Raw genomic sequence first — 11,277 nt, forward strand, 5'->3', positions numbered from 1 at the left:
ATCTCAACGTTTTAAAACAATTATTGCTTTCTTTCCTTCTCTTCTAAAACATTACAATAATTTTTGGTAGATATCGTATAATTACTGCACATACATATTTTTTGCGCTCGACTCTAGCCATGGGAACTAAATAAACGTTTTGGTTGGTTGGATCTGTTAGCCCTCCCCCGTAGTACACATATTAATCAAAGTTGCACCACCCGAGTGTGACGTTAATGTCACGTGGTATTATCATGACGATAAAGGTGGAATAAAACAAGCCTTGCAGGGCTTCTAACCCCCTTCGCTCGCTCAGTTATGTTTCGTAACGTAAGTAAATCACTTTTTTTTCCATCAATATAGTTGTGTGGGCAAAATGGACTAATTATCACGTGACATTACGTCACTACAGTGTATTGCCTCTTCAATACATCCTAAGGAAGGCAAGAAAGCGTATGCCTACCTTTCTCCCTGCGGCACCTCTCCGCTCGCTAACTACCCCTCGTTTTGCGAGAACCCCACTTCTTACTCTTCTGTTGGTTTATAACGTTATTGTATAATCAGGGCTATCAGAAATCTCTAGGTAAACGGTGGAAAAGCAGAATTTATGAATTATATATTATGTAAAGGGCAAATTAGTATTATTTTCATCTTATTTTAACGATAAAAATGTTATGAAATTAAAAAAAAAAAAGAAATTTCCTTGTGCCGGGTTTGAATCCACGACAAAAGCTACTTTTATTACTAGCCCACTCGCTAGCACACTCGGCTACAAGGACCGACAGCATTTGTTGTTTGATTTGTGTTATATGTATGCTACGTGGCGAGAAACAGATAACTCCAACCAATCAGAATTGTGTATTTAGCTCCTATGGCTATAGTTGAGCGTGATTAAAATATATCCACCATACTTCTCGAAATTACATAATTTTAAGCAATGTTGCAAACGTTACAGGTTTTTGGTATAGATGTATCTACGGAACGGTTTGAAATTTCAAATTGTAAAAGGCATTACAATATTTACATCTATGGAAAATCTGTGAGTTTTACGTCCCACGGTTATGCCGGTTAGGCTAAAGGAGACGGTGATGATGAGAGATGAGTGAAATGGTGGAATGAAGAAAGTGGGAGGAAACGGGAGAACCCCGAGAAAACCCACGAGCACGGTGTTTGTCCACCACAAAGTTCACTTGGCGGGGGCTGGGATCGAACCCGGGACCCCAAGCACCAGAGGTGAACGCTCTACCACTGAGCCACCGCGCCCCCCTTTTTACATCTATGGAATACGTGGTTGAGTGTGGTACTTATCTGAGCAGTTTTAAGAGATAATATCTTTTGAAATAAATCAAATGTTCAATCCTTTGTAACTTTGTTTTTATTCATCAGAAAACCGTCATATCGAATGATAGGTATCAGTGGCGAATCTAGCCCGGGACCGAGGGCCTAGGCCCCCCCTGCTTTTTGAGTGACAAAAATAATTTAAGCTATTATGTATATATTTTTGAAAGTTTACAGTAAACTCATGATATACTTATCATAGTCTGGGTTCTGACTGCCCCCCCCCCCTTCCGGCAGTTTTTACCTTCTTGATTCGCCTCTGTATAGGTATTCTGAATATTTATTCCTCCGTACGTCTCACTTGCGTAATTTCCACAGTAGAGGCCTCCAGAATTTGGATGTTTCTGACAGTAAATTTTCATTTAACATGTAAATTTGAAATATGCAATAACCTGACGTAGTGTCATTTGATATATATATATATATATATATATATATATATATATATATATATATATATATATATATATAAAGAGAACGCACAAAATCCTTTGTCCGCTCATCACGCTAATACGGCTGAACCGATTTCTTTCATTTTTGGGGGGTTGTTAGGATTTGGACCCTAGATGGTTTTTATCATATCACTTTAATTTTCAATTACCAGTGTCTTGAGATAATTGACCAATCAGGTGTGAATACGTAAAAAAAATCCTTTGTCCGCTCATCACGCTAATACGGCTGAACCGATTTCTTTCATTTTTGGGGGGTTGTTAGGATGTGGACCCTAGATGGTTTTTATCATATCACTTTAATTTTCAATTACCAGTGTCTTGAGATAATTGACCATTCAGGTGTCCATACGTACAAATCCTTTGTTATTAGTTCATCATAGGTATAAAAATAAACGTATTTATATGCAACCCGCATGACCCTGTGACTCGGCGGGTTAACATAACTGACAGGCGCTATAAATCACTTGAAAGCGAAAAAGTAAAAATTATCTAAGTAATAAAGTTTATTGCGTTGCGGGGTGACCGCAGCGAAGCGGGGCGGGTTAACATAAATGACAGGCGATATAATGTTAACATTTACTGCAATCTTCTATGGTTTTTATCATATCACTTGAAAGCGAAAAAGTAAAAATTATCTAAGTAACAAAGTTTATTGCGTTCCGGGGTGACCGCAGCGAAGCGGGGTGAACGCTGCTAGTATATATATATATATATATAACTTTACGTTGAGTAAGTAGGTGCCTATTTGAAGCGTTCGCAAATCGTTTTTATTGCTCATGCGTATGCTTGGAATAGGCTGACCATGTATGTAAATGTAGATGGTTAATCACAAACGCGAAAGCAATAAAAAACGCGGAGAAAACGTCAGTTCGAGCGTGTTTAATGCGTTTCGAAACACTAGATCGCTTGCTGTTTAAAATATATCTAAAGGAAGAAAAAAGAAGGAAAGAAGTGTTGCCAAGCAAAGGGATTTTTAGCAAGAAACAGCTTCTTGGAAGATCCTTTGTGCAGAGTATTGGAACTCTGTTATTATAGACGTGGATCTGGCAAAACAGACCTGGAAACCCTGACTGGCTCACAGTATGATTTATTTATTTAATGTACATCACAACAGGCTTAATGCCCAATTACAGTGTTGTGTACATACAGTAAATATTACATATATAAATTTCTTAATTATTTCTACAGAAAATTTCTTGTTTCACGTATGATCGAAACCTGTTTTCTGATAAACTAAATACATCCACTTTATCAAGCTTATTTACAATATCATTGTATAATTTACACAGCCTCCACATAGGGGATTTATATAATATATTGCTCCTGGCTTTCGCATAATAAAATGTTCCTGTATTCTCTACTCTGGTTTTGCAAGTGGGAATCCGCAATGATATTCTCGAGAATAACTCCATACAATCAATATTATTTAGTAACTTATATAAGAATAACAAGTCCAACATCCATCTTCTTTTTTCTAGAGTTTGAAAATTAAAGTTGTTTACTAGGTCATTGTAGGAAAAATATTTGGGATAATAATAATAATAATTATTTTTTTGTATGTAATTATTTTCAAGAATTCCGTTTGGATGTTTTCTATTTCTTGAGAGAATTTTTTTTATTATTGGGGGTCCATATAGTAGAACAATATTCTAATTTTGATCTATCATATGTAAAATAAAGTGTTGTAAACGTTGTCTCACTGAAGAAGTCTTGCCCTATTCTGTAAATTAAACCTAAGTTTCTATATTCGCGCTGTTTGTTATCATATCTATGTGTTGATTGAAATTTGGTTCAGGATCAAAAATAACGCCTAAATCTTTGACAGTACTTGATTTAGACAATTTAGTTTCTTTTAGTGTATAGTCAAAGGTGATGGGATTTCTTTTTCTCGTAAAATAAAGGGATTTACACTTGGATACATTTATTACTAATTTGTTTTCATTGCACCATGTTTGAACTCGCTGTAGCTCTTGTTGTAGTTGTATACAGTCTTCAGTTGAATTAATTCTAGAATATAATTTGAGATCATCATCGAATAGGAGAATCTCAGAGTTTTCAATAAAAAGCGGAATATCATTATTAAGTAGGAGAAATAGCACAGGACCGAGATGAGATCCTTGAGGAACCCCAGACAGAGTAACAAACTTTTTCGTGGCATGCCCCTTGTATAGAATAGATTGTTTCCGGTTACATATATACGATACAATATATTGTATTGCCGACTTTGAAAAGTTTAGGCTTGCTAATTTTGCCACTAGAACATCATGATCCACAACATCGAATGCCTTACTGAAGTCGGTATAAATAACATCTACCTGGCCGCCTTTGTCTAACTCCGTTGCTATATAATTTGTTACAACTGCTAGGTTTGTTGCAGTAGATCTATTGTGTAAGAAACCATGTTGATGTATAGATATAACTGGCTTTACGTGATTCAGAATTCGTGTATATAAAATACTCTCAAGAATTTTGGAAAAAGGACATAATAAGCTATAGGTCTGAAATTTTGTATTTCGCTTTTATTTCCAAACTTTGACACTGGACATACTAAACTTTCTTCCCATATGTCCGGAAAAGTGAATATTGTTATGGACATATTGAATATAGTATGGAGCGGTTGCTTGAATATATCAATACAGCCTTTGACAACATACGGAGGAATACTATCAGGTCCACATGACGCTTTTGGTTTGAGTGCCTTTATAGCCACTTCAATTTCTCGCAGTTGTGTTTCTCCAAGTTGAAAGTTGTCCAACAGGCTAATGCATTCCGTCTTGTTAGATATAAAACTGTCTACGTCATATTTTGCTGAGACATTGTTATAAACAGATTGAAAGTAATGCGCGAAGGTCTGAGCAATCTCACTGTCCTTGTTTAGTTCTTTCCCATTGTAAGTCAAGGAGGCAGATAACATATGCTTGGTTTTGCTTTTGACAAAACTCCTAAGTCGGCCCGGATCATTATGAATAGAAAGTTCAGATTATAGAATGAATGTTTTCTACAATCTATAACTCTGGCGAAAGTAAAATTACCGAGTAGCCACTTAAGTCGCGTTCGCTGCGGGGAATAACGCATCAAAAACGCATTCTCGTATAACCATGCGCTTAACAACACAATTTACTTGGTGATATCGCAGCTTATGATATACATTGTATCTCTGTGGATATTTGTATGGTTGAAAACTCGTAGCATTTTGTATCTATTAGTGTAAAAGGTTAAAAAGAAATATCAAAGTAAATGGTCTAATCTATAGACATTATTATTATTATTATTATTATTATTATTATTATTATTATTATTATTATTATTATTATTATTATTATTATTATTATTATTATAATTTTAAGTTTGGGATTGGAAATGTTTCTTCCGCGTTTTTCTATCTTCAGCTTCTTCTTTCAACTCCCAGTATTTCTTCTATTTTTCGAATCAGCGATTAGTTGAGCTCCTCCGTGGCTAAGCGGTTAGCGTACGCGCCTTTGGCGTGGGAGACCCGGGTTCGATTCCCGGCGGGAGCTCATGTGGTTCGGATTCCACGTTAATCAGTAGGTCCACGTCTCATATAGCCTCGCTGCTGAACGGGACGTTAAACTCAAAATCAACTCAACTATTTTTCGAATCAGCGATTAGTTGTGTTCTTCTTTCTATTCCTCGCTTCCCTTCCATCTTTCTGTCTATGTCGGTATGAAGAGGACAATTTTGTGCAGATGTGTTCAATCCAATTGTCCTTTCTACGAAGAATGCTGGTTAAAAGCGTCCTCTTCTCTCCTATTCGTTTTAAAACATCTTCGTTTGTTGCTCTCTCTGTCCATTTTATCTTCTCAATCTTCCTCCAACATCACATTACGAAGCTCCCTTAATATTTTATCTCTAGAAGCTCTCTAAATATTTCTTCTCCAACTTCCGTAATGTCCAAGTCTTTGAACCACATAGTCCAATACTCCATATATAACACTTGACCAATTTCTTCCTTAGTCCAACATAAAGCCTGCTAGTTAAGAGTGATCTTTTCTTATTGAATGCTTCTTTAGCTATGGCATTTCTTGACCTGACCTTATTGTTGCACTAAGCGTCTCTCGTCAAAATACTTCCCAGATATTTGAAACTATTGATATAGTCAGTGGCGGCGGTTGGACGTTAAAAGTGAGGGGGCAAGACATGATCTGAATATTTGTATATAAATGTTAGTTTTCCTGGTTGTTTCTAACACTTTGTTTGACGAAAGGTTGTATAACTAATAGGATACTATCTTTTTCAGTTAAAATACCGTATATAATATTTCATATTTTATTAAGTGAATTGACAAGAGCAACGCAAGTAGGTACTAGCCCTTTGTACTCTTAAACAACGAAAGTGTAAGAAGAGATTTGATTTCTTGCTCATGAATACCTTAAATTCTGTCTGGAAAATTGTGTAATCAGATTATTTAATAACAAATTTGCAAAACAAATAAATAGAAAGGATAATATTAATCATAGTAATGAATAATGATGCTTGTTTTGCAAAAGTTATATTGAAACTGAGGATTAATAAAAAAAAACTTAATATTTAATTCCACACATGCTATTAAATGTATGTTATTATTCTTAGAAAATGAAAGACAGTAAATACTACAAGCATATGCTACAACATTTAAAGAAATATTTGCTTTTGCAACTTCCCGAAACATGTTCGTTGCCATTAGGTGCAGTTTTCACTTTCTTGGAACGCATCAAAACAACAACAATACTTAGAATCAATCCACACTTCATTTATACAAAATAACCTTAAAACCTACAATTATGTTTAATTTACTAAATTTAATTGTATATACACTCGTACAGCCCTAAACACAATACTTCACTCGTATATTACACTACAAAATAATGGAAAAAAGTAGAAGTTGTTTCTTATTACGCTCTTTTTAATCAATATTCCTTACTTTAGAAAGAAGAAAAGACATCTTAGGAATTGTCAATTTTTGTGCAATTAAAGAATAACTTTTTTTTTTTTTTTTGCATAATGTTCTCAGTTAGTTTCAAAGCGGCTGACTAACATATCGAGCCCTTGTAAGAAGAAGTGAAAGTATGCTGGAATTGTGCTCCAATAGGTTATTTTTTGGGGTTATTTATTGTGGCAATTAAAATGCATATTCCTGTAGCTTTCTTTACTCCATGGGAAGACAACCAATACGTATTCACGCAACGGCAAATATTATATGGCACCATCTTTTCTATGAACCAGTAACACATACAAAAACTTTACATTTCCAAATGAAACTATATACATTAATGGGTTACTTCAAAAAAGTGCGGGAGACATGCCCCTCTTTGCCCCCCTAATCGCCGCCCATGGATATAGTATATCCTACAGCAATTCATTTTCTGCTCACTTGCAATGACGTAGAAGTTTTCTGTTTTAAATTTTTTCTTCTCTGCCTCCTTCTTCCATCACGTTCCTCAAAATTGATGAGTCAAATGATTTCGATACGTCCGCTCTCAACCTAAATGCAATTACCCAATAGTCAGGTTTTTGGTTAAAGAATATGTCTGCTAGGTAAAGAAAAATCTCTCTTTTTTTTTAAAAAAAAAAAAAAAAAGTTGCAATTATTCTATGTCTTTCATTAACATTCTAAGTCAACGCAAAACATAACCACTGTAAATTCCATATGTAGCGTATGTTTTTGGAACCCGACAGATACAAACGATGACAAAAGTACTGGCAGAAATACGTTATACTTCGCCAACCATACAATCTCCTAAATCAATTCTTGATTGTTATTTTCTCTCTCGATATTTTTACATTAACCTCCGTACGTCCGCATACATTTGAACGAAATCATAGACTGTCCCTGCGGACCCCCTAATTATGACAGTCATGATTGATACATCGTTGGAAAGCTTATAGAATACAGATTCCAACGAGGTAACATTTATGCAGACCAATTCAGTGTAAAGATATCTTGTCTTATATGGAACCGTCCTGAAAATAAATTTAATTTACGTCAAAAACTGACTCAAAAAAAAATGGCAAACTTTGCCCCCTCTTCTTTCCATATAAGCAACAAGTACACATATTGGGTATTACCATGTAGTGGACTACTTGATTGCTTTACATGCCAATTTTTATGAGTGTACCCCCAAGGCGTGAATGGCTCCAAAAAAACCTGATGTAAAAAGACAAAAAAAAAAGAAGAAGAAGAAGAAGAAGTTTACCCTTCCCATCCATCGTGGTACCTCCATATACATAAAATTCATATCGGCGTAAAGCGTTGTCCTTCAGGAACACATTGATACCAAACTCATTTTCCTAGCTCAATTAGAGCCTGAGGTATTGGGTATTAAAGCATTGACGCAGAAGTTACGTCAATGGGCGTTTAAATGTTAAAATATTGAATGTGCATTCCATTTTAACCGTATTTCAATAATTTGTCTTCAATATTATTATACTGTTTGTCATTGTTAGTTTTAAGGATTCATGTATCAATATTATATCCGCTAGATGATATTTAAAATGTTTATATTTTCCTTGTTTCAGTTTTGATCCTGTGTGGACGTGGAAGTGTCAAGAGTCTCGTTGTGAGAAAGTCCTCCTCGCCGAAGGAGAAACTGCCCAGAACGCCGAAGGGTGTAAAATGATCTGCAACGATGGAGGAGTTTTGTGGCCTCTGCCAACAGGAACAGTGAATCTTGGAAAGTCTTTGATACCTTTAAACACAGACAGCATTACCTTCCAGCTTGCAGGAGGGACTGGTGACCAAGTTGGGAGCCTTGTACAGGGATTAGAAACTATTTTCCTCGGCTACCTTTCGAAGATGAAGGGTAATTTTTCAGTGTCGAACCCGGAAAATGCACGATCCCTGTTAGTGAACCTGAATATTGAAAACAGAGATGTGATTAGTTTCGCGTCAGATACCGACGAATCGTATGAACTTAGTGTGTCAGACGGTGATGATTCAGTTACTGCCAATATTAACGCTCGGACTTACTTCGGAGCCAGACACGGTGTCGAGACATTGAGTCAGTTAATAACATATAATGAGTATGTCTCCCAGTTCCAAATGCAAACTGCCGATATCACTGATGCACCCGTGTTCCCTTATCGAGGAATTCTGCTGGATACATCAAGGAACTATTTCAGTGTTGAATCCATCAAGAGAACGATTGATGCCATGTCGTTCAACAAAATGAACTCATTTCATTGGCATATCACGGATTCTCATAGCTTCCCTTTCTATTCCGAAAGCTTCCCGAAACTAACGCAGTACGGCGCTTACACTCCTGAAAAAATTTATTCTCCAGACGATATTCGAGGTATCGTTGAGTATGCGCGAGTGAGAGGTGTTCGTGTGGTTCCTGAGTTCGATGCTCCGGCCCACGTAGGAGAAGGATGGCAATGGACTGAACAAGAGGGAATGGGCCGAACAGCGCTTTGTGTAAAGGCAGAGCCTTGGTCTAATTATTGCGTGGAACCTCCGTGTGGGCAATTGAACCCAATTAACGACAACGTGTACGAAATACTGGAAGGAATATATCGTGATATGTTGAATGTATTTGACAGTGACATTTTCCATATGGGAGGGGACGAGGTTAACTTCAACTGTTGGAATAAGAGCCAAGAGATACGAGACTGGCTTCAGCAGCAGGGACAGACGGGAACAAAGGAAGAGTTGATCGCTCTTTGGGACACCTTCCAACGCAAGGCTCTCGAGAGGTTGGTGACTGCAAATCAAGGCATAGAACTTCCAATCGTCATCTGGACTAGCGATCTCACCCAGCTTGATAGAGTGGCGAGATATTTGGACAACAACACGTACATTATTCAAATTTGGACAACCGGCGTTGATTCTCTTATTGGCGATCTTGTTAGAAATAATTACAGAGTTATATTCTCCAATTACGACGCATTGTACTTCGATTGTGGCTTTGGGGCTTGGGTTGGCGAAGGCAACAACTGGTGTTCTCCGTATATTGGTTGGCAAAAAGTGTACAAGAACAGCCCTTACGAACTCCTATCCAATCAAGGTGTCGATGAAGAAAAAGCCAGGAAATATGTTCTTGGAGCTGAAGCTACGTTATGGACTGAACAAGCTGACGACCAATCTGTGGACAGTAGATTTTGGCCTCGCGCCTCAGCTGCTGCAGAAAGACTTTGGAAAAACCCTTCTACCTCCTGGAGAGAAGCCGAGAGTAGAATGCTCAATCACAGAGATAGAATGGTTGAAAGAGGAATTCGAGCTGATTCTTTGGAACCAGAGTGGTGCCTTCAAAATCAAGGATATTGTTACGCTTAAAATCTATCCCAATTGATTATTCTTTTCATTCGGCCGTTAGTAAGATTTTTTTTATGGATATTTACCTACGCTTTATGAACATCATGACAAAGCCTTGTTTATAAATTCCAGCACAATCTCTCTGTTTATTTTTATAATTGTTATCGGTGTATGTGTGTGAGCAGTATTTCTTCCAAATAGTGGCGTGCGCCAGCGTGGTTTTCTGGTTTTAACAACTTCTCCCTTTTAGCAAGATATTATGCAAGAATAAACACTTGCCACAAGATATGTATACGAATACTTGAAACGATATGAATTTGGGAACTTGAACCTCCCTTAATGAAATTCTGTGTACGCTACTGCTTCTAGACATACCTCTGGGGGGGGGGGTCGGTGTTAGCAAGCCGCTTCCCCAGAGTTAAAACAAATTATATTGTAATTATATCTCACTCTTGTGCAGGGCACGTTCGCAAATAGTGTCGAAGTGCAGTCCCCTTCGCTTTTTGGTTTTGTCATTCCCTACGAACAAAATTTCTTGGAAGAAATCCTGTATGTCAGAGCATGGGCGCCCAAAGGGCGGAGGTGGGCTCCCTCTGGTTCTCGAAAATGTATTAAATTTGTTAAGAGTTTCTTAATACCAATTTAAAAAATACCAAACATAATGTAGCAAGAAAGGAGATGTCCCCCCCGCCGTAGAAAATTTTCTTTGGGCACTCGTGTGTGACAGATATTGATTGAGATGTGTAACTGAATATAATTGTATTATTTGATTATGTATTTGAATGGATACTAGAATATTAATGAAATGCGTATTTTGTTTTATAATGTGTATCTTTTATTTGAGTTTATGAACGGATATCCTTTTACCCAGCATCTTATTTTAAGAAAAGAAATAAACTAAGTTAATTACTTTCACTACCTTATTTTTTTAAGAAAGTGATTAAACTACTGACAAACTATTTATTTTCACAGCTTGATTAATACAATTATATTGTATTGTATTGTATTGTATTTATTTACTCCATTTGAAACCAAGATACATTTGGTATTTGGAGGGTTCAGACAGTCCTCTTTCTTACAGTAAATACACTTAGAAAAAGAAATATGTTACTACTATTTAATATACATTATTGTAAAGATAATCTGCTACGCTGTAATATACTTTATTCACCAGGAATCTCTTGAGTTTCTTTTTAAAAACATTTATATTTTCTTCATTTTTTATTTCTCTGGGCAGCTTATTGTAAATTTGTACTC

At 36.5% G+C, this 11,277-nt stretch overlaps 1 protein-coding gene across 5 annotated transcripts in view; it reads left to right on the forward strand.

Annotated features, from left to right (window-relative positions):
- The window catches only part of Hexo1 (beta-hexosaminidase 1), a 93,959-nt gene extending 83,114 nt beyond the window's left edge, over nucleotides 1–10,845 (forward strand). For all 5 annotated transcript variants that reach the window (XM_081746173.1, XM_081746172.1, XM_081746174.1 and 2 more), the window contains exon 3: nucleotides 8,286–10,845. In XM_081746173.1, coding sequence (XP_081602299.1) covers nucleotides 8,286–10,041 — 1,756 coding nt within the window. In that variant the 3' untranslated portion in view covers nucleotides 10,042–10,845. The remainder of the gene's footprint in view (nucleotides 1–8,285) is intronic.
- Nucleotides 10,846–11,277: the final 432 nt, after the last annotated feature.

Source organism: Thermobia domestica, chromosome 18 (assembly GCF_964235325.1).
Source record: "Thermobia domestica chromosome 18, izTheDome1.hap1.1, whole genome shotgun sequence".
Lineage (NCBI taxonomy): Eukaryota > Metazoa > Arthropoda > Insecta > Zygentoma > Lepismatidae > Thermobia > Thermobia domestica.